Source organism: Melospiza georgiana, chromosome 3, assembly GCF_028018845.1.
Source record: "Melospiza georgiana isolate bMelGeo1 chromosome 3, bMelGeo1.pri, whole genome shotgun sequence".
Lineage (NCBI taxonomy): Eukaryota > Metazoa > Chordata > Aves > Passeriformes > Passerellidae > Melospiza > Melospiza georgiana.
Window position 1 is genome coordinate 38,338,029 of NC_080432.1, and position 24,590 is coordinate 38,362,618.

Below are 24,590 nucleotides of genomic sequence, written 5' to 3' on the forward strand. Positions count from 1 at the left end.
GATGTTGCTGTTACTGACACCTTTCATCACCTCTAATTGTCTAAGGACTTGTCTCATTGAAGAAATGCAATCAGAATATAATGGCAATCACCACTGCTGGTTAAAAAAAGCAGCCTATTGATCAATATTCATGGACAGAGAAGAGCAAATGTACCCTACATTTCCCTGGACACAGTGCCACCGGTAGTGTTTTCCTGGAGTTTTTGAATTTTCAATTGTTTGATCTCTCAAACTAATTTGCTTTAATCCAATTTTGTATTGAGACTGCTACACTGAGGTGGCCCTGTCACCTGCTCCTTCCACCCATGGAGAACCTGCAGCTGAAGACCCAGCATGGCTTTGGTCGGCGTTGCTCAGAGGCCCTTGGTAACTTCAGTGCTCGGCAAAGCCATTGATTTATTCCTGACACACGTACTGGGTCACGTAGGCACACGCAGTGCGAGACCATTTCCTTCCCCTGCCTAACCCTGGAGCTGAATGGGTGGGGATGTAAACAGCAGGTGGGAGGAGGCTGTGGTCTCCCTGAGGAGTAGCTGCTTGGTTGGTCCTGCAGCAGCTGCCATAAAAGACAGACACACAGCCAGCCACGGGGAACTGGGGACTCACTCACTGATGGTTTCAGCTATAATGAAAAAACTGAGTTTGACAAGTTGAATGACTCAAAACCAAACTGGTCTGTCTACAGGAGGTGTATATTTTCATCTGTAAGTTTTGTACGTCTCTGCAAGGGCTTTGGCTTTTCCTAAGTGGTAATGCCAACAATATATTCTATTTCACACAAGCTGGAGTCATTGAGAAAACTTACCTTCCTGTGCTGCTTCATTGTTAAAAGTTGTGAATCACAATGCTTCTATGTGAACACAGTTTCCCCCTTACCAAAAGTTGGGTCTTCAGAAATACAGACACCTATATAACAAAACAAAACAAAAAATCCATTGAAGGCAGTAGGAATTCAACTTTTAGCATGAAAGAGCTTTGACTTGGGTGCTTTGGGCTGCATCCCAACCTCATTTTCACAGTGTTCTCCCTTCTTATACAGGTCACAAGTGGCATGGTGGACATACATCTCCAGGTGGATCCTGGTCAGTAATAACTGGAACTGTTGGCATCACAGCCTGAATAAAAAAGCAGATCTAGCAAGTCACTAAGTTGCACATCTACTGCTGCTCCTGTCTTTCTTCAAGGAGTCATGAAGAGGAGGGTTAGAAGTTGTCAATCCTCTTTGTTAAAGGGCTGATCTATTCTTTTGCCCCACAGTGTTGTTTTTCATGAAGCTTTGTTCTCAAATATTTGATTTTGCTCTCCTGATAAAAATATCAATGCCATGGTCAATGGCATTGTCTGTTAGCACCTGGCATAGTCAGTGGTTTTGTTTGTCAAATTTTTGGGCTAGGGAGAATTGTATGAATCAGCTTTTCCATCAATATAATTTGCCATATCTTCTGGAACCACTTAGTGAGTGTGGGTACATGGGCTGATTTCCACATTGCTGCTATTGTTTTTCAGGTTTTCTCTGATTCTTTACTTGTAACTGAATGCCACATGCCTAGAGAACAGGGAGGAGACATTGATCCAAAGATCAGGCACACAAACCATCTCTCATAAGATTTTTCAGTTTTTTTCTTCTGATTTTTCCCTCTCTAGTCCAAAGTATACCATAAATTTTTTTTTTTTTTTTTTTTTTTTTGCACATAGAGTATTCTCTGGTCTTAGTTAACCAGATCCTTAGGGAGCCAGTTTTATACAAAATACAAAGCAGACACTACTATGACAGCCAAATATATTGTCTCAGAGAAGTAGCAAATAAATAGATCCCATTTGTCTTAAGGTTAATTTGGAAGATGAGGATATGTAGCAGAAGACACATCAAGTCCTATTGCAGGCTCTTGGGAAAGTTATATTATATTAACCCAACTCCATCTGCAGCTCTGGAGCTTGAGAGCAGCAGCAGAAATGGCCAAGCAGCTTCCAGCTGAGTAAGCACACATTTTATATAGCAGCTTGTTTTAATAAAGCATTGTTCTCTCTTATGCTGAGGGTCCTAGGGCTGTAAGCAGCACAAAATCAAAAAAGCCTGTGGAAAGTTTAAGACTCAAGCAGAATAATCATATTTATTACTGTTAGAATTTACCAACAATGTTTGCAAAGACACTTAAAATGGAAATCTGCCTGTCTCATGCTGAAGCATCACAAATTAAGCAAAATACCAAGCAACTTTTCAGTCTGACTAGGACATCTGCTCATTCTACCTCCCAGTCCATCTCTGAGGATAGCATTAAATCGTGAATGAGTTGAACTTTAGTCTGCTGCTGAGGTGCATGGTTAAGGACATATGAAAAAGATTTAAGTATTATTAAGAGAAAAGACCATACACATATTTTTTTTGTATTTCCACAAGAAACATAAATGAAAAGTTTAAAAACAACTTCTGGAAATATCCACATGCAAGGAATATTGAAACCATATGAGATGTGGGCATTGCCATAAGTCAAGGACACCTCTGAACACATGTAATGGCTATTCTCTTTAGCCTTGATGAGATTAATTGCATCAGAGAAGTTAACGAAAGCAAGCCCTATCAGTGGCATTTTTGTAGCACAGGTGACATCTGTCATAAACAGTTCAGGTCTGTGAAAGTCTTCTTTTATGGACCTTTAGTATTAGACCAAATTACAAGAGGTTCCAGCCTAGGTGGCTGTGGTGACTCAGGCACATTTACAACATTGGCCTGGTCTGTACTTCATGTGTTCATTTTTCCATTCTCCATATCCTTGTGCTACAGGACATAAGAGGTTGAAACTCTCAGCTCCTTCCAGTCCCATCCAGTCTGAATTTAGAGCTGCAGTAGAGCAATCTGGTTGGCTTCTTGTTCCCAAGATACACCATCTTCTTTTTCTATCTGTACTTTTTTAAATAGAAAAGATTCTCCCCGCGCTTTGAGCGGATTTTTGTACATTGGTAATTCTTAACATTTTTAAGCCTATCTGCCAGCTTTTTTCCCCCCAAGTGAACTCCTGAAATGACAGCACGACTATTCTGCAGAGAAGCCACAGGGAGCTGCACCATGCTGCTTGCAGGAGCCCTCCCACCCAAGGCCTGTCTCTGGCAGAGCAGAGCAGCCCGCGCTGTCTCGCAATGACTGTTCTCTCACCGCTGCCTGCCATGGAAATCAATAACCAGCATTGCTCCTGCAGGGCAGATGCAACGCTAGAACTGCCTGAAGAGCACCTCACAGCCAACCCAGCCCAATGTGGGGCCTCCCACCAGATTTTATGAACAGAAGAGGGTTGGGTCTGGCTGATAATTTGGGAAAAAGATGAGAGGGGAAACCCCCAGCACAGCAGGAACTGATGTTAGTGAAACAATAGCTGGAACTCTGACTCATTGCTGAAGCAATGTCCAAACATGAGCATCAGAGGACACACTGTTCTGTAGAAAAAGCCAGCTTCTGTATAAGCTGCACACCAGGAGACCTAAAAAAATCTTAATTTTGAAAAAGTTAAAAATCCCTCTTCACATTTTTAAAGAGTGAGATCATTATTCCCCCAGTGGTTTTAGATTTGATAAATACATTTTGCCAGACTCCAGAAATTTTAACTGGATTTTAGCCTGTTCCTTGCTTTTCTGTTTTCTACAGTGGTAGAATACTTCTCCATAAGCAATATTAACAAGTCTCTGTATTCACTTACCATACAGTAAATTAGTGATTTAAAAGTATTTCCTGACTTAAGCTATTTGATCATGCAGAAAGTTTGAAAAGTCTGCTGAGTTCAAGAGCTCTTAGATTTGTTGAAATGCCATAAAGGAATGCTCTGTTTGGGGCAGGCAGACAGTCTGATCATGTGTGCAGTATGATCACAAAGCCAGGGGGAAAACAGAACAAACTGAGCTCACCTGCCTGCCTAAGGCCAATATTTTTGTTTCTTAATCCAGCTCTTGCTCTCACTACCTGAATGAAATCATACTTGGAGAAAGCTTGTCCTTTAGGTCAGAGGTGCAATCACAAGACTGCCTTTTCTCCACGGGTTTTGCACTTCAGGAGTTGATGAAATAATTTCTGCCTAAGGTAAACAGGACTCAGTTCAGCTGAATAGAGGAGATTTATCCAAGATTTCAAGTGAACACTAAGAAATGCAAAGCAGTTTAGGCAACAAGCTCAGTTTCAGAGGAAGATATTCACTGCAGAGTCCTAAAAATGAAAACACTGAGTCAAACGATTTCAAAGCCGGAATATTTTATATATGATCAGCTTAATAAATGGAAAAATGTGTAAATCTGCTCCTTCTGGAGCATTATAAAATGGCATTACATAGGAGATTGATTTCCAGAGCTCCCAGGAGTATGCACTCCTTTCCCGATTCACATGTCTAAGCACCATTAACACAGTTACCAGGGGGACAATATACATGTCAGTATAAAGTACATGATCAGAACCTTCTGAATTACAACTCCCTAATTAGTGTCCCTGTGTCAATTATCCCATTCAGGATGTCAAATATTTCATGAGGATTAAATTTCAAAACACACAGTCTCTCTGATATATAAAATCCCAAAAGGCTGCTCAAACATATATCAATGTTATTATATCACATACAGCAGGTGAAAGATTAAACAGCCTGCCACATAGATCTACAATTTTAAAGCTACCATACTTTTGATACTGTCTAATTTGGCTCTGCAGTTGCATCCACAGACTTTAACTTGTGGAGATACACACTGTGCCAAACAGGAGGGAAAAAAAAAAGATTCAGGTTTTCAGTCAACATTTTCTTTTCCAAAATAGTGCCAGCATTGCGAATTCAATACCTAAACTGAACCTCTCTGACCCCTCAATGCAAAAAAGAAAGGACAGAGGAGAGAAGGAGAGGAAGAAGAAAGGGGCTCCACAATGCCAACGTCTGAGAAATCTTTGCTTCATCGCATTCTCTTCACTGCCAGGAATGTGTGCAGCTAGGATGTGGGCATATCCAATTAGAAGCATTTAGGCTTTCAGATTAAATCAAACTTCCTCGAAGAAATATGGTAACACATTAACATTCAAGTTTTAAAACAAATTTGGCTTCCATCTGTTAGAGGAAGTAGATCTCCAGGTGAGCAGAATAACACTGGGCTGATTCTGCAGGGCAGAGGAACACATCTAAATTAAAATCTCCCTGTAGTTCCCAAACTGAAGTGTTTCCAGAATGAAGATGAACTGCTGAATTAAGACCTAAAATATTTCACACCAAGGACCTCAAAATCTGACATTTTTTAAAGTTTAGTGCTTGGTTTAACTTAACCTTTCCCTGTCACTTTTCCACAGATGTCTCAATCAAAAAGTGGTTACATAAAAACGCTCTAATGAGCAAATTTACTGACTGAAACCAGAACAAAGAATCCTAATTGACTATTCAAGCAAATGCACAGAAAGCAACTTTTGAGGTTATAATTGTAAATATTGTGTCAGAAACTCAGCCCTTACAATGACACTCATCTATTTGAGAGAGAAGCAAGTATCAGCAAGCCTAATCTGCTCATTGTCATTAGAGCACACAATATGGACAAGCAACAACCCAAATATTAGTTCCAGAAAAAACTAAGGAAATCATCTAAAATATCAAAGGAAAGACAATCGTGTTTGGCTACAAAGAAGCAAAATATAGCAAATAAGTTGTCTATTACAAATAAATACCCAGTCAAGGGTTTCTTGCACTCCATTTGTGCTGTAGTACCATATTGAGATATGTTAAAATAAGAGATTAGAAAGAGCCAAATGTGAAAATTCAATGTTCTAAACTGTAGCATCTTTTAAGATCACTGGTCAGACTTTAGAAGAGGAGAAATTAAAAAAAAAAAAAAAAAAAAAAGTAAATGAAACCAGAATGCCTCAAAATGCCTAGAAGAGCTTTATGCATCCATGAGCTACATTTTACCAAGCAATTTCAAGGATATTTCAAAGCCCTGAAGTAAAGCTCCTGCCCTCAATGCCCTCTGTAATCAGGAAGTTCCTTTATCCCACCACTGTGGGAGCTGTGAACCACTGAAGACAAGGACTCTTATTAGACACATGCAGAGCAAAAAGTGCAAGTGTGGCTCCTCCCTGTGCTCTCATCTCAAAGCAGACCCTGAACAAAATTCCAACACAAATAACACCAACAACCACTGACAACAAAGTATTTTCCCATTCAAATGGATCCCTTTTCCAAATTACATTTTTCTTACATTTGCTATTTCATACCAACTCTTTTAATAAAGGCAGACATCACTTTCATCCTGCATTATCCTTTGCAGCAGTGCCTAAATTCACCAGCTCATCAGTGTATACTGCGCTTTAATAAGCTGGGGTCAACCTAATTTCCTCCTCCTAGTGCTCCCTCCCCACAACTTCTTCACGTGTTTCAGCTTTACTTTGAAGTGACTTCCTTGCCTGGCATGCTAAAATCCAGAAACAGAGTGCCTATCATTATGACTGCAGTTCATGCCCTGACTAGTCACAGCAGAAGGAGAATTAGACTATAATCTCCTAAAAAATGTAGAATCTGTAAATCAAAACCAACCAGATTTTTGGCATGTAGATCAATGAACCCATGTGGGGGTATGAAAATCCAAGAAACTCTTCTAAGGTAAAGTCAGCCTCAGTGTATGAATTTGTTCAGCTTGGATTTTTTCCTCTCCTCTGCCCCTTTATGCCTCAAAATAAGCGTTCAGAAAAGTTTTTATCGCATCCTACAAAACAGCAGCTTTTGCTGGATCAGAGGACAAAACAGGCACAAACAAGTTTAGAATACAAGCAGTACAGAAGTTCACAACAACCTACCTTCAGTGCTACCCCACCTAGTCTTGATGGTAAGGATGTTTGCATTTCTTTGCTCTAAATATAAAAACAAACAACAGTGGCGGCTCTCTAATCAAAGGAGTATTAACATGTTGCCAAGAAAATTTACAATGCATTAAAACATTGACACAAACCCTAGAGTTATTTCACTGAAGTTATTCACACACTACCATAGCCATGTACAAAATATATTTGGACAGAGTCAAAGGAATGGACTTGAGCCTGATAGAGTAACATAAAGGTTTTTGGCATAGAATAATAGTTTCCATAACACAGTGGCGGTTTCTACTTGCAGAAGTAAAGCCCTATCATGCTGACTGATATGTCATCATGCACAGAACTTAACTGGGATAGCCCAAGTCTCACTGACACTTTACAATCTAAGTTACTTAAAACCTCACAGGTGTACAGGGAGCTCACTTCCAGTAGCACAAGGGAGCCTAAACATAATCCTCCAAATAAGTGTCCATAAAGACCAAATTTTTCCTTATCCACCCTAATCAAAGATGCTGAATCAAAGGCTTATGGAAAAGAGATTTAAAGTAAAAATTTTTCTCTGTAGTCCTCTTTGGTTTCTCAGCTTTGATGCCTGCCAGGTTCCTCAGAGTTTCTGGGGTTTTCCCTAATGGCTGGAATGCTCTGGGAGGGGAGAAGGTGACAGAGGCCGATCTGCTGACCACATACACCCAATATGTGCTTCCTAAGTCTTCCTCTTAGTGACATTTCCAAAATGGAAAATTAACAACTACCATAAACAAAAAAATCTGTAATCCTAACTGCTCTTTCGACTCAATTTTTCATGCCAGTGTGGACCAGTGTGGAAAGAGAGGGCCTCCAGAGTATCAGCTTCAGTAGATGGGGACGCACAGGATAGCATGAAACAGTTGGAAGGCCAGGTTTAAACATGTAACCTGAAACACTGGAAACTAGAACTCACAGCGGGTCTTAGCAACAAAATCAACAATATAGGCAGCCCATGACATGTGATCACCAAAGCAGAAGCAAGGTTGCTTAAATATAGCCTCTGTAGGTACTGGAATATTTCTGAGAAGTACACATCAAGTGCGAGACAGATGCTACCAATAAGTAGAGCTTTAGACATTTATTTTTGTATTAAAACATCCAGCTATATTTATCTGAAAGACTTAACCATACCATTCTTGTCAGAAAGGTATGCAAGTTACTTACTGCTGTCTAGACAAAAAGATTTAAAACTGGAAAAGATAAAACCTTTGTAAAGGAACATGGAAAAGTGCTTTATGAATCCATGAGAAGAGCAGTATCTATGCACTTGAGTCCCCAGAGCTCTGGTTTTAAGAGCTTTCTCTGTTGGGGAATTTAGTATATTCACTATTTCATAAACAGTTTCCTAATGCTTGTTCTTGAACCTAAATTGTTTGGTTTTAGGGGCAGAGGTTAGTAAGTTATGAAAACTCTAGAAAGCTGGGAAAATCAATCAGTCTTACAGGCAGGAGTGTTGTCTGATGATCATCTGACACTTTTGAAGTTGTGGCCACGGTGTGGTGAACCACTTCAAACTAGGATATAAAGATATGAATCATCTACAGTGAGTAAGCTGTCCCACTTCCAAATTTCCTGAAAAAAAAAATCCAGACTACCTGGACACTCACCATAAGTGTTTGGACAGCTTTAAATGATCCTGTGATCTCAGTGAAGAAAATGTTCTTGAAATGAGTTACATGTTTCACCTCTATTTATAGCATAACCATAAACCAGACCTGCTAAACAGAGGTTTCCCAATCTCTGCTACAGATATTTGGTACCATGTGGTGCATAAAGCTGGAAGGAAGCAGCATACAAAAGAGTTACCACAGACTTCAAGGAGCAGAAAGGTATGAAGAATTTCACAAGCTTCCCTAAATATTCAGAAACCAATATTTTTTTTGGATGGTGCAAATATTTCTCCACCACTACGCCCTTTAAGCATTTAATCACCAGCCTAAACAAACAGACTGAGAGCAGCGTTCAAGTAACACTTCAGAACATCAAACCCCTGCCAAGAGAGAGAGCTCTGGATAGGCACAGGAATGAAATTGATAGAGTTGGTTCCTTGATCAGCCCACGGGCATTGCACAGAGGGAATAACCAAAGAGAAGGCCCAGGTGAGGAGAAGTCAGTGTGCTGGCTTTATACAGCTCCTGTCTCCCATGGTGCAGGGAGCAGGGCTGAAGCTCAGGTCATGGACACAGGGCTCAGCAGTGCCCAGAACACAGTGCTCCTCTGGGTCCCTTCCAGCCACGAGCTGGGCAGCTGCACTCCAAACAGCAGGACTGTCTATAAAGGTGGCATGATTCAGTCATCTCTCTTTTCCAAAAACTTTCCATGGGCAATTGAGTAAGAACTAGCTTTGCTGAATACTCACCCTTATTCTCTGAGTAGATCAAATCACTTCAGAAGCTACAATTTATATTATTGTACTCAAACTAACTTGAAAGAGGAGTCTTAAAATAATTCCTAGTATAAGTCAATATAAGTTCAACCAAATTCACACAGCACGAATGCTCAGCAAAAACTTCATAAAATTGAGTTCTTTTACCCAAGTAAGTACTGCTGTCATTGACTAGGAATTTTTCCTGTGATTCACTAAATCTCTTAATGGAGAAGAGAATTTGAATTTGAGTTAAGCAAATTTGAGATAAACAAAGGTGCAAAGCTTATTCCTGTCTTGATACAAAATTATAGTTGAGCTGCAAAGTACTTTAAAAGGTCATTTTTTTTGTCCTTAAGGCAGAATCAATCTTTGTGTCACTTTTTACAAATGTATGTTCTCAATGATTGGGATTTCATCACCTCTCCAGGCTTGGCTATGTTTATATTTACAAAGGTTTTCCTCACTATTATTCTGACTCTCCCCTGGTGTAATTTAGCTTGTTCTTTCTTATTATATCTGCCATGAAAACAAAAAGAACATATTACTCCTTTCTTCCTTACAACAGTATGGTTCTTTTACATCTTAATTATCGCCCTGACCCTTCCATCTTTTTTTTGTGTGTGCTTAACAACTACGATTTTTCAAGTTCTCCTTGGCTACAGTGCTCCAGAGTCCTTACCAGTATAAATTCCTAGAAGATTACTTCTGCAGGCTGCATTCTGGTTTTCATATACATACTAGCTGGCCACTTAGCTTTTTAATAATTCATCAACTCATGTTTAATTTGATTCACATTCCCAGATCTTTTCCAGAGAACTGCTGTCTATTGTATTACCCAATCCTGTATCTGTGCAGATTATTTCTGCCTAACACTTTGCTTTTGTTCCTATTGAACTTAATCCTATTTTTTTCAGATGATGTCTCCAATTTGTCAAAATCATTTGGGATTCTAATTCTGCTTTCCACATGTTCAGAACCACCCCCATCTCCTGTCATATGCAAATTTACTGCATAGAATATTATTCCTTTATTCAGATAATTCATGAGAATATTTAACAATATTTAATTGAGAACAATCCCCTGTAGAATCTCCTCAGTGTATTTCAATTAAACAATATAATGAGGTCACTATCATCTAGTTTCTCTTTTAATCCAATTTTGCATTTACTCATAAGACTTAATTTCCTTAACTTTCTGGTGAGAGAATCATTTAAAAGAGTTCCAAAATTTAAGTAACATAGGAGCTGGAGTCTTAGTCTTTCCTGTGGACCTGTGGACCTCATCAGAGCAGGAAGCTAGTTTACTTTTCATAATTTAACAAGTTATTAGATATTCCCCCTGTCCATGCTGTATTGTATTTTCTTAGAAATGTTTAGAACATTTGGAAATTTTTCAGAGGGATTTTGATGATTTTCTCATTGAGTATAAACCAACAATCAGATATTGCCATGGCATAGCATACAAATTAATTTTATCAAAAACACTTTTGAATTCCTCGTCAGCAAAAAAAATTCTTCAAATATTCACTATTATGGGGGCAGCATCTGTAAGAGGTCTTGAGTAGGCATTGAACCATACATCTCAAATAAGTGATGTATCTCATAGATCAGCATAGTAGAAACATCCCCGTGTGCTGATTTATGTCTCAATGCCTCAGTGTGGGCTAAAGGCCCCCACAAAGTGTATGGATACCATGTGGTAGTGAATCAGTTATGCTCATTCGGATCACACTCAAAGCACTTATATTGTTGACTCTTCAGCCACCTGCTCTTGACAAGGAGGTCTGGCACACAGTCTTTGGAGCATACTTGATTTGCTCCAGTCATGCCCTGTTCTGACTATAAAGTATATTGTCATCGTTTTCATATTAATATCTTTTGAATAGCCAGCCCTATCTGTACATATGCATAAAGGAGATGGAAAAGGTGAAGAAGACACATGGTTTCTTTGGAGGAATAAGTTTTGTGCATCAGTCAGATGGTATAGGCTACCTAAATACACATCTGTCAAATGAAAATTGAGTTAAAAACAAAGTGGCACAACATCCCTGATCAGATTTACTACTAAAATAGATGATGTACTTTTTAATCCTATGACAAGTCATGTGGAAGACCAAGAAGCATTCAGATGTAAGAATCTGATAGAATTACCCTTGAAAATAAAGAGGTTGAATTATTATATTTTATGAAAAATAAAATACAAATGCACAATATACATAACTCCTGCTTCCACTACACACATAACAATTAAAACAAAATCCTCACTAACCCTAACAATGGTTACTATAGTCATTCTATGTCTAGGTATGGGGGGTTTCTGCATTAATAAGAGAGGAAAAAAACATAAACAGTAATTGTTTTAATGAGCCACATGAGAAAATAAATCAAACTGATCAGTATTTACAGGATCTATTGTACTTGGTCAAGAATATTACTGAAGTTTTCTGCTGGCAGATGATTTTGTGCAAAATGTGTTGCTAGAAGAGCATCTTCACTTTTGAAATGATGCTTGAAAAACAGAAAATATAATTTCACAAGTTGTTTGGGTAAAGATTTTCTTTCAAGTAATCTAATTTAAAATTAAGTTATTCCAGATTTATAATAAATAGCTCAAGTAAAAAAAATATTGGCTTTCATACATAGCACATGAGGCCCTTGCTGGCCGTTCACTGCTGGTGTCATTTATAATGTCTCTGCAAAGAATTAGATATTTATGGGGTTCTCTACTTGCAAATTTATCCAGAGTTTCAATTGTTAGATATCTATCACCCCATAATCTCATTCACTCAGGATTAAAACTACTTCCTTTAAAAGTATAATATATTCGTTATGGATTTTCAGTAATGGAGGGGGGGAAAAAAGGGAAAAAGAGTAATTGTACTTGGGACTGGAATTGAGACCAAACACATTTATCTGCAGAACTGTTTTGTTGAAGATGTATGAATTTCAAAATTCAATAAATATAAACCTGGAGACAGAAACATCTCGAATCACAAATCAAAACTACTGAGGTCTTTAAGAAATATTCATGTTAGGCATGGCCTACAGGACTATCAGTTGCTTCATTTTTGAGAGAAGTTTGGAGAAGAATCAGGAGAAGTTTGCCTGTCAGGAGCAATGACAGCACAAAAGGAAAATAATCTCAGTACAATTACCAGTCCTGGGGATTAAAGTCAAACATATTTTCATGTAGCTATGATTAATGAATATTAGCACAGCTAATATTCTGGTCTTTGTCTAATAAAATTTAGCAACTAGCAAAACTAGAAAATTGTAATGAGATCATTTGGTACTATACCTTCCCTCTTTTTACTCTTTTACTGTCTACCTGTAAAAGGTTTAGATGCAGTGGTCTGTGTGAACTTCTTGAAGATGACATCCTACTGAACAATAAATGGACAAGAACTGACTGATAAAAAAGCTGCATACCTGCTTCTTAGTGACTGTCTAGAGCTACAGTGGAACAGGGCAACTGTGTTTTTCCCTCACAGTCCCCCCGCCCCATCCTGAAATCAAACCAAGCCTTAAGGCAATTTCCTGAAATGGCACTTTTAGCTAATGGGAAAGTATATTATAGGATGCAGAGAGAACCTATAAATGGTAACAAGGCTGAAATTCTCACTCTGAACCCCCATAACCTGTTGTTAATCTAGACACTGAGGAAATGGTGGTATGATGATAATTACTCCTCTGTTCCTCCAAAGGAAGTGCTGCATGGTACACTTTAAATGGAAGGAAAGAATATTGTCTTTTTAGTATTTTTATCATGCATTGTTAAGCCACTGTATTCCTGTGGTGCATCCAACTGTGGTGAAGCCAAGGGCTCTGTCTACCTGATGAATCTTAAGTGGGCAGCAATTTACAGTACATGGGACTGATGAAATTTCTTCCAGTGTAGGTACCACTGGTTCCTGTATTCCAAATACTTGCAGCAAGAAAAAATATATCCTTCAGAAAAATATCAGAGCTGCAAAAAATTTTCCATGCGACTGGCTTTCCACTGATTTCAGCAGGCAATGGGAAAAGATCTAGATGATGTTATTAAACAGCAAAATTTCACTTCTGTGTACTTTTGGGGAAAAAAAAACCCTCATCAACAGCTGAAAATTCCTGAGGTTCACCAAGACCAGAAAAGGAAGGCTCACATAAAATGGGGTTAGAGAGGACTTCAGATCATGACCCATGCTGCGTGAAATGACATTGAAACTCGCGGTTTGCAGCCCCCCTCATGTTGTTGCTTTTCTCAATAGGATTTGAAAAAAAATAACATGTATTTTCAGTGTACATCTACTGAAAGTTTTCAGCCACACAGCATTCTAAGTATCTTTCTTTTAAAATTAATTAAAGTATTCAGTACATAGACAAAGGGACTATTAATGTAGGTCAGGGTAGGCCTATATTAACTAGGGTGCGCATGCCAAATACAGCCAGTAGTGAGAGTGTCAGAAATGCACTAAAGTCAAGTCTTGTGTGGTTTATAATTATGTTTGTCCACTATAGAAAGCACTCATGCTGTGAGAAGGTCACACAAGTCTAAGCCAACAACAAGTCACAGTGCAATAAGGAGTCTGCTCTGCTTTGGTTCTGCCCTGAGCTGTTCAAATCTGTCTGCAGTGAGAGCATGGTGTGGTGTGTCAGAAGACTGGAGAAGCTTTACTTCACAGCAGATTTTACTGTCTGAAGCACATATGTGGTTTGTAAGCACAAATGCCTTTCCCCACTTTTCTATGAAGACACCTGCAAACAGTGAGGTGAAAACAATCCAAGGATCCTCAGGTCACAAAGCACACACAGGTGCCTACTCTCCACTTCCAGTAGGGTGACCCAAGTCCCCTCCAAGATGAGTCTTAAGCCATGAGTAGAATCTTTCCTTCATTTTGGAAGATTATCCCTTACCCTTAGCCAGACTTCTATAGGCATCTTTGATCCAGAGGGTGAACTGCAAATCCTGGAAGATCAAAGTTATTCTTAAGATTTGAGTTACTCTTGTTTCTTCCTCTGAATCAAAACACTGGAAAGTAGTTCATTCCTCTTTTTGCTCCTGTAAATTTGTTTCTTCCCATGGAGACAGATGAGGTGGCTGCAGACAGAATTAGACAGTCAAATGTTTTGAATGTGATTTGTGCAGCCAACTCTGCTCTCAGGAATCCAGGGCAGCTAATCTTGAAACGAAAATGAGCACATCCTTCAGAATCAAATACCTGGCATGAGTTATGCAGTTTAAGCTATCTGCCATTGGTTCCAGTCTTAATAAACTAATCTAGAAAACAGCTTGCTTTCCCAAACTTGATGCTTCTCAGTCTTTTTGGCTGAATAGCTGTAACACGTAGCGGGGACATAATTGCAGAATCATCATAGATTTAGGAGATAGGAATTCCTAAAACTAAAATTTTAATCATGGTAATTGACACTTTATGTATTTTTCTACAAAGCATTTAGTCTCATTATGTTTTACAGTTTTACAAATACCACATACACTATTATAAATAACAGAGAAAGACTATGCTTAAGAGACTGCCTGCAGGTGGCTATCATGTGAGCAACAGACACATTATTGAAGCAAATCCTCTTTTGCACATCTATGTCAGAACAAGAAACATTAGAATATTTAGATTCTTTTGTTGGCTAAAACCCTCTAAGGTATCCAGCTCCCCAGTTTCTGGCCTGTAGTGAAGACAAGTTACTGTCTTCTAAAATTTTTATGGGCTACAATCTGTCTCTCAGGACAAACAGTTCCTTTTGCAGGTCAGAATCAAAACCTGTTGCATTAAATTCTACTTGCTGTTGCCATGCCAACATGCTCTCTTTGCTCACACTTCATTTTGCACTCTGAATGGCATGCCTAATAAAAAATCAGGACTTTCCATTTTAGCCATCTCAAATGTACATCTGGACTCCATCCCAGACTGTAGGTTCCTTTAGGAAATATTCTAACTCCAGTTAAAAATATAGTTCTTAACTATTTAAAGGTGGCTAGGCAAAATCTCACAGCAGGACTGAATTTTAACAGAAAACACTTTGATAGGAAACTAATATTCATATTTGCTGTCATTGTGGAGTTTGGTAAATCACTAGGGCAGAACATGAAGTTGTTTTCCATCATGAAGGTTGCCTATATAAACTTTAGGCAAACTGTGGGAAAACAAGAAAGAATCCTGCATCTAGCAAATAATCTATAGGAAAAGATGAGCTATGCAGACAGCATGGGTGCACTGGAGAGCAATACAATTGCTGAAATGTGAAAATGTCTGAAGTTTGCCTTGGTTGATGGTGTAAAATCTTATTCAGCTAATTCCACCATGGGCAGCCTGTGATAGTGTCTTACTGCAGACACAGGCTGAGCTTTTCTGTTCCCAGCTCATGCTTGGTGTTAGGGAGCAGGGCTGAGGCACAGGAATGCTGCCCAGAGCATTCCAGTGGGCAGGGAGGCACTTTGCTTTGTCCCTCACCAAGCTTTACCCCAACCAAAGAAAACAAAGAGCAGGTTTTGAAGACACTGTAAACTTTGCCCTCACAGCTGGAGGCAGAGTGAAGCAGTGGCAGCCAGCAATAAGGGACAGGCAAGAAGAAAACAAAAAGTGATGGAGAGAGACAGCCGCAGCACAAAGGGTTCATTCTGCGCCTCTATTAAGAAGTCTGAAAGTCCCCTGCTGGGGAAAAGAAACCATTAAAATGTTCATTAGAAAGAATATTACCTTGGGCATTTAATATTTATTGCAAGTCTTTATAAGCCATTACTCTTGGGATGTATTCCAGTAAGTCCCCATGTACTCCCTGTCCTGCTCCAGTCTGTCAGCAGACCAAGCATCCCACAGCAAGTGCCAGTGAAGCTCTGTGGCAGTGGGATGCTCAGTTTACCAGGAGGTTTCTTTTACATACACAGCTATTTGAGCTTTTGTAGCTGAATCCGCAGAGTATTTAATTTTAGATTATCTGAAGGAAAAAGTTACAACAACTAAAAATAAAAGTGAATGTACACCACACAGTTTTTTCAGCAATGCCCGTGGTTTTAAGAAGAATAAAATAACATTGGAAGTGCTGGTCATGTACACAGCACCCAACCCACAGCTCCAGCTATGTGCCTGCAGTAGCTTCTCAGCCCCAGAATATGAAATCCACTATCTGTCTCCCCCCTAGTGCTTGCTTGTCTTGTTTTTATCTTCTCCAGAATTTGCCTGTAACACAGCTCTTCATTCACCATTTGAAATACAGAGCAGGTTGAAAACACAAATTACATATTAAGGTTATATATTTCTACCTGCACAGCATGAAAGGCAAACACAAAAGACTGCCAGGAGGCTGCACACGTATCCCTACTTTCTCATTTCTTACTGGACATGGATATCAACTGACAGCATACAAGGTTTCCTTTTGTATATTGATTTATGTATTTCTTAAGGCTGACACACCACCAAGCATTCTCCCCACATCCTCTCAGATCCTACTCTAGGGAGCATGGCCTGCTGGAGCATGACTTTTCCAAAGGTTCTCCAGTTCCAGTATATAACCACGGGTCTGCCACACTGCTCCAGCTGAGTCTGCCATTAGCTGATGAAGACTCCCTTATACAGCAAATGCTGCCAGAGTGCCCATCTGAAATGGAACAGGAACAGCTTTAGAAATTTCACTCTGCAATTACAGAAATATTCCTATCAGCTGGTGCTCATTTGAATGAACACTTAGACTCAAGATAATTCAGAGGTGAAAAATAACTTTATACTCTCTAAAGAGAACCTTCAATTGGTCATACTATCACTTGTGACCTGCATATTTTGAGAAAGTTAGGTTTAACCACTTACTAGACGCTACAAATAGACTAACCCAACTCTAAAGATATTAGAAGGGCAGCAAACTGCTTAGAGAAATTAAATCCACAGTGCACCCAAATCTAAAGCATTTGATACAAAATCTCTATGCATTTGATATCCTGATCTTCCTAAATTAGGAAGATTGGAGACATCCAGTATCAGAGAGACAAAAGTTCACACAAATCAAATCTCCTCTAACTGATCTAATTCTGTTGCTTTCCCATAAGAATTCCTGCACTCAGGAATTCTTTAGTTATGAGAATGAGAACTAGGCTGTCCAAACACATCATGTAGCCTTGATGATATACAATGAATGAGCAATATATAAAATGTTAAACTTTGCTTTCATTCTGGGCCAGCCAACAGAGCATTAAACCTTGCAGTGAATTCCTTTGCCAAGCCATTGTTAGACACAGTTAACATCAAGTAAATACTGATAGAGTAAGGTGTATTTCCATGTCTTCAGTCACTTATAACATTAATATAGGGAATAAAGAAAAGACAGGCTAGAGTATAGTGTGATAAGACACACGCATAGTAAGTCGTAGGTATGTTTCTCTTTTACTCATTTGCTACAGGGTAGATTCTGAGGAAACTTTTTCTCAAGGTACTTTGGGAAAAAAATGCAGTGGTTTTCAACCAATACCATTTTATTCAGTTTTTCTTGTACTTAGGCCCACTTAGTCATAACTGTTGATTTGACAAAATTCATTATTTTCCTTGAAATAAGAAGAACTACTTTTGCTATTGCAAAATAGATTTTTTACTGGATTTTCTTTCACTGCACTGAGCCTGAACACAATGTCCTAGGCATACAAACAAAAAGGATTGCAATTACCTGGCAATATGGCATCAACAAAGGAGTAAAATTTATTTTCACATTAATTATAGAATTGTGTTGTTACGGTTTAGCTTGTGGAGTTGGGGGGAACAAGTTGGTTTTTTCATCTCTCTGTCATAGAAGGAATTACTCTAAACATTTTCTATCTTCCTTCTTAATGAATGTGTATATTATAAAAGACAGAATTTTTTTTTTTCATTTTAAAATGTATGAAAATTTAGTCAAGGTTAAGATTTATAAAAACATCAAACTCAACAGACTGGGGAGAAAGAGAATACTTTCCATTATTTCATCTTCATCATCAGACAGGACACAATTCCTAAATTCTGGTGTTCTGTTCTCTCCATACATTAGCTGCTGTCAGTCGGCCAAGTGCAGCTGGAGTGTAAGAACTTCCCTTGACGTATGTTAATTGATCTCTTTGCCTAAGAACCTAGGGATATGATACATGCTTCTGGTACATGGAAACCAGAGTCAATGCAATATAATACTGTAATGAGGAAAGAAACAAGGAATTTCTGTCTAGGGTGAGATTCTGTAAGTTACTATTTGCAACTTGCCCACTGTTAGACTCTGGCCCTCCCATGTTTTTTAAAAGAAGGAGTGGCTGCACAAAGATCTCTCACTCTCTGCAATAATCCCACAGTATTCACAGGTATCATCAGTTGTAAAATACTAGTTATATAGTAGATATCTATCCCTTCTGTGTGCCATAGGAATCCTTGGCTAGAGACAGATGTCTACTCTGTGTGTTTTCAATAGATTTCCTCTATTACACCTCCCGAAGTTACTTGAAAGAATTTAATATTCTCACTTCCTCCTAGGTAAATCAATCCTGTGTTTTTCCTCCTGGAGTTTATTGTCTTTTTCTGTATTCTGTTGAGACTGAGGTCAATGGTTCTGGTCTCTGTTTCCTCCCCAGCTACCCCAACCCAGTGCCACCTTTCCAGGCAGGAAAACCCCAAGTGACGGTCAGCGCAAAGTGAAGGTCAGAGATTTCCCTGGCTGTCCTTCAACGCCTTCCCGCAGCAGCCTGAGTCAGCAGGCAGCTCCTCACAGATTAGATCTGCCTGCTCTCCGGAGAGCACGCACAAAACATAAAACTTCATGACTGATGACTCCTCCTTCATGTGGATTCCAGTCATTTCTAATCCAGTCCTTCACCCTAGCACAATCCTTTTCTTCATAAAGTGTTAAATTATTTTCTCTTCAAGCTGGTTCATGTCCTATACTAGGTAGGATAGGATGTGAACCAGCTGAAGTAGGTCTGAACAGAAATTTATATCCATTTCACTTCAGTTAATTCCTATTTGAATAGCAAACAATTAAAATTTTATTCACTTTTAACAGTTGGTCGTTCTCTTCAATCTTTTAGCCCATCTGTAAAAATTCTGAGTCAATTCACATTTCACAACAGTTTATGTTGTTCTTAAGCACAATTTTCTGTTCAGACTCCTCCCACATAAAATATTTTTCTGGAAGTGAGAAGATTTGTTTTAAAACTGTAAATTTCAACCTTTGAAACTGAGTATTGATTCTCATTTCCAATTATCTAACACAAGTCAGTTTACAGCCTTCAAAAAGTGTGTCTTCAGCATTCCCTGATATTCAGTGGTATTGCTGGTGACAACAGGATATAAGCTTTGACCAAGAGAGCAGTCTTAGTCTAAAGGCAGTTTTGAAGCAGATGGTTACCCAGTAATAAATATGAGATGCAAACAGAGCTCAATTATAAGGAGAAGGCTGGCTGACAAAATAAGTAAAATGCAGAGTTTTGCTGCAAGGCTTGGGTGATTCTCATGCAAGGTCAATAGATGAAGAACATGAAGGTCTCTGCAGCATTTTTCTGGAATTTCCTTGTTTGCTAGCACAAGTTCAACTGAGACAGACAAAACCACTGTCACTTCAAAGCACCATTTTTTATCTACAGCCACATGATGTACCCTGGAGCATACAGCCTCATGATCCAGGCACTCCTGAGGACACCAGACACCTGCCCTCAATTTCCCTGGGTCAGTGCTGCCTGCACTTCAGTGGGACTCATGGTGATGTTATGTTCACTTCTGCTGCCAGGCCCAGCTGCCAGGGCAGGCTGGCAAATTTCAGCCCAGGTGGCCATGCCTGTGTGACCACACAGGTGCCATGAGGATGGGGTTCCCAGCAGCCAGGGGCTGCCTCAGCTGGCCAAGCTGCTGGAGGAAACACTAAGTGGAGGAGTGTGTCAGGAAATCATCATTTCTCCCAGCCACAAATAGTCTTTAAACTCACTGCTCATCACAGGAAATACTCATTAACCCTTTCTGTGTTCAGGGCTTTCTCACATCCTTTTGGGTGAGGATGTTCAGTTCAATTTCACTTCTTTGTTCCAAGAAGCCAGTGTCACCATTGACTTTAAAGTTTAGCACAGAGGACAGAAGACTTCTGAAGGAAACAGGCAATCAGAACCTTACACCCACAGTGCTCTTAGGATCTCAAATCCATATATACCTTACTCAGCAGAAAACCCCAGAGCTCTCCCAGGTAAGCCTCAGTTGTTGTCTGAGGTGAAAGATACATCTCTGAACATTTGGGTGGCAGCTCTCAGTGTTGCACCACCAGCACTATCCACATCCCTAAATGGAGGCAGCCACAGCTGCTCATTTCTGTGCTCAAACCACCTCTATCACCATGAATAGAACTACCAAACCCAAACTTTCAGGAGATGTCAAATCAGGAAAGCCCATTTGTGACTTCTGATGGTGCTTTCACCATGTCAGGACATTCAATCTTGCCAAAATACTATTACTTCTGAGTACTTAAGTATACTTTGAATACTACTTAAAAAGAAATTATTTACAAACTTGTGTCTCTGGGCTTTCAGAAGCCATGATGACTACAGATAGCCTTGCAAACTTTCAACTTGAACTGAAATTTAGGCATCTGAGTCTCACTTAAGGGGCTTGAGTCTCTCCCTAAACCAGTACAGATGAGCTTGTTTATGGCTAAGAACTCTACATGGCCTTGTAGGTTAAGCAATGTCAAATGTCTTTCCTATCAAAGGGGTGGAGCAGCCCTGACACAGATGTAGTGTGGGTCAGCTAGCATTTGGGAGAGTGCCAGGTTGCATATAATTCCTAGACACAGCTCAGAAGTTAGTTAGCATAGGCCAGAGACTGCTTCCAAAAGTCAATTTGGTAATTTTAAGTGTGGAAGGGTTCAACAGTATGGATAACAGATCCTGCCAGTTGCAAATATATTTAGAGTTAAACCCTCTAACATGGCAGTGAGGGCCAGACACAGAAATCCTTTTGTGTCTCAGCAACTATGTCCCACAGTCCAAGTCAGCAAAGCAAAGAGAAAAAAGTATATGTGTATTTGTTACACAAAGAAGGTTTGTCCTATGCTGGGAACTTTCTGTTCTTGGAGACAAAAAAAAAAAAAAATTAAAATTCTGCTAACGACTGGACATACCATACTCTTAAGGTATAGAGTTGCACTTGTAAAATGGAAACACAGGCTCACAGCTGATAAATAGCCAGAGAGAGCATTCACCAAGCTGATTATAAATATGTGCTCAGATAGCTCAGGGACTCTGAGGATTGAAATCATGAGATACTCTACATGGCAACACGGTTATTTAAATACCTCCTTTTCCACAGGGAGTTCAACCATTATTCAAAGAGAGGAAGCATATTCACTCCTGAGTGCTCCAGACATGGGACAGTTAAGAAAAGTTTTCTGAACAAATGAAGCATTTGGTATCCTACAGGGGACATGCAACACCAGCTTCTGTCCCAGCCTCAAAACTGACTGTACCTGAATGAACAGGGGCTGAAAGGTAACTGGGTTCATAGACAGCAGCATTTATTGAAGCCTGTCACTCCCTCTCAAGGGTTACTTATGAAGGTTAACAACTTTATATTATGGCAATAAATACAGCTGACAGCAAGAAAACAATTAGATTAACATATAAACAGTGGAGGCTATAATGCTATTAAAAGGGACGTTCAAGGAAACTGCAACCATTGCTACAGCTGTTTTGGAAAGTCTCTCTTTGGCAAAACCTGGTGGATTGTCATTCTAAATGTCTGTGCTTCCCATGCTGGTTTCCTGAGGAAGGGTTTGTGGACAGACTTGTTTATTTATGACATTTTTTTTACCCCTCTTAGCTGTAGCTGTGGATTCCCCTGCCTTGTGAAAGCAGTTATTAGTTGCCTTTTTTGGCTAGGAGAAATCAGTAAAGAAACTGGCTCTTGTCCAAACGGTTCCTGGAATTTTCTACCAACCTTGTGTAAGAGATTCATAAAGTCAAATTCAATTTTATGTAAGATTTGTTCGAAGGCCATAGGTGTTTTGTGAGAACAAAGAGCAAAAGGGCTGAAATTATGTCTGCTGTTCTGGAGTAAATCATATCATATGAAATTCACATGGAACTTACTAAGGTCATCATCCTCCAACTGGAGCAAGACCACAGGTATCAGACCCCGTCATTTTAAATATGAACCAAAGGAAATCAGCATCACCTACATACACATACCCTGACGCTATTTCGAAGGCAAGTTCCTTGGCTGTGCCAGCCTAAAGCAGCAATAAACTCCCACAAAAACAATGGACAGTCACAGCACTTATGACCTTCTGTCCCTCTAGTGTTGACCTTTTTTTCTCTGGGAAACAGAAAGCAACCTTTTCTTTAATCTTTTAAAAACAAACACTTCATCACAAATGCCTCCCCCTCCGGAGGAAGGCATACAGAGCAAACACCTAATGGACTTTAGTCACGTTATTTAATATGCCACTAGAAGAAGAACAGATGCTACAGCAAAAAGTGCATTCTGAACCCAGCATAAAAGCATAAAACATAGTAAAATATTACCCCTTCAGAAGATATTTATGCACTTGGCACTGAATGCACGAAGCTTAACAAAATACTGCCTAACACAGAGTGCAAGTCCTATTTATAGAAGTTTTGTCCCTGACAAAATTATCCATCATTTTCTTAAGTCTGCATTTCTGTGCTGATTTTCAGTCACATCCATAATGTCAACAGTTGGTCACCCACACGTGCTGTACACAGCACAACCACCTGAATGCTGTTGTTCTGATCCCTAATTATGGAGTTTGGCCTCTATCATTACACACTCATTGGGTGAGAGCCATGCAAAGTGCTTATTTCTCATTTCAGCTGGCTGGAAGGACTTGCCCATTCCTGACAATCATCTGCTCTGACTAAATTACAACCCCTCCTCATGCTTCAGGATATCAGGAGCTGCGCAAAGGTTAGAAAAGCACCTACAGCTTGCCCACCTCCTCAGGAACCAGAACAACAAGTTGACATCAGCCCAGCGCTTCTTGCTGTGGTGTGTTCACATGCTGGCTGATACCAGATTCAATTTAAGATCTTGTTCTTCAGATCAAGGACTGGGCCTCATATATCTCATGTACTACCTTGCTTGACAGCTTACCATGACCTAGCATGACAGCTGTGGTCATCAGTAATCACTGCCAAAAGGGAGGATCATAGGAGTGGGTGGAAAGGAAATCAGACATTCCTGGCAGCTGGCCTGCAGCTCTGAAGCTTCCTTTCACCAAACATCAGACTGAAAACAGATCTCCGCTTGCTGAAGAGAAAACTATGGGCTTCCACTTTTCAATCACTTTTCCTTAGCACAACATAAAAATGGTTTCCTTCCTCTGAAAGGAGAAGAGAGGAAAGGTAAAAAGGGGGAAAAAATACATGTGTTCACCTGGCAGAATGAAACAAAGGGCCAGGGAAGGCTGTTCATCTCTGGTCTGGTACTGTCATTCTTGTTAGCAACAGTAGATTAGGCAGGCAGGGAGTGATGGCCCTTGGAAAGCAAAACAGAGAAGTGTTTATCATATAAACAGGGAATTAGAGTTACACAACACAGAAAAGTTTAAACTTGTTTTTTGATGAGCATACTACACAGAAAATTATATATTAGAGCAGAACTTAATAGGTGATTTTACTGTTAAATTTTCACAGATTCAGTAAATACCTACAATGCGGTTCCCCTCAAGGGCTCAACAGAATTGCCTCTACCTCCAAGGAAAATAACCAAAGATTTTTCTTATAAATAAACCACCTGAACCCAAGGAAATTCTATGGCGTTTAGTCCCATAAACATCTCTCTTAGAAATGTGGAAGAGTTTCTGCTTGTTTGGCTAAAATTTCTTCTTTTTTGGGGGCAGATTGAAGAGAAAGTAAGAAAGAGGAACAACCTCTGACAGCAATTGTGAAATCACACGGTCTACAAACCCACTGATTTGAAAACAAATAAGATTTAGTGGCTATGTCCACCATGGTAAAACCCCAAAATTCAAGAATTTCCCCAGCTGCTGAGCCTGCCAATAATTTCAGAACAGTATTGTGAAATCCTACAGCTATTTGTTCCAGCTGAGCCTGCTTAATTGGAATTCCTCAGCATTTAGACTTATTTCCTTAACAGCATATGATACAAATAATCACTTCTGGAGACAGTTGAATATATAACACAGGCTCTTTTTTAAAAAATTATTGTTATTATAAAACACAATAAGCAAGACAGTTCAACAGATTCTTGTCAAACCAAATGTGATCAAAACCATCCCAAAGTTTTTGAGGTTATAGGCACTGATGGATTAAAAGCCTTTCTCTAATCCTATCGCCACAACTCTTTCAAGTGCACAAACATGCAAAGACATTTCAAGCACTGTGGCAATGTTGACTTGGAGCATTGTTAACTCCTACCAAAAGGCT

At 39.4% G+C, this 24,590-nt stretch overlaps 1 protein-coding gene across 1 annotated transcript in view; it reads left to right on the forward strand.

Moving 5' to 3' along the window:
• Window positions 1-333: 333 nt before the first annotated feature.
• The window catches only part of LOC131081053 (proline-rich protein HaeIII subfamily 1-like), a 38,779-nt gene continuing 14,522 nt past the window's right edge, over window positions 334-24,590 (forward strand). The window contains exons 1-2 of the mRNA XM_058019913.1: window positions 334-411; window positions 1,040-1,082. Of these exons, the coding sequence (XP_057875896.1) occupies window positions 334-411; window positions 1,040-1,082 (121 nt within the window). The remainder of the gene's footprint in view (window positions 412-1,039; window positions 1,083-24,590) is intronic.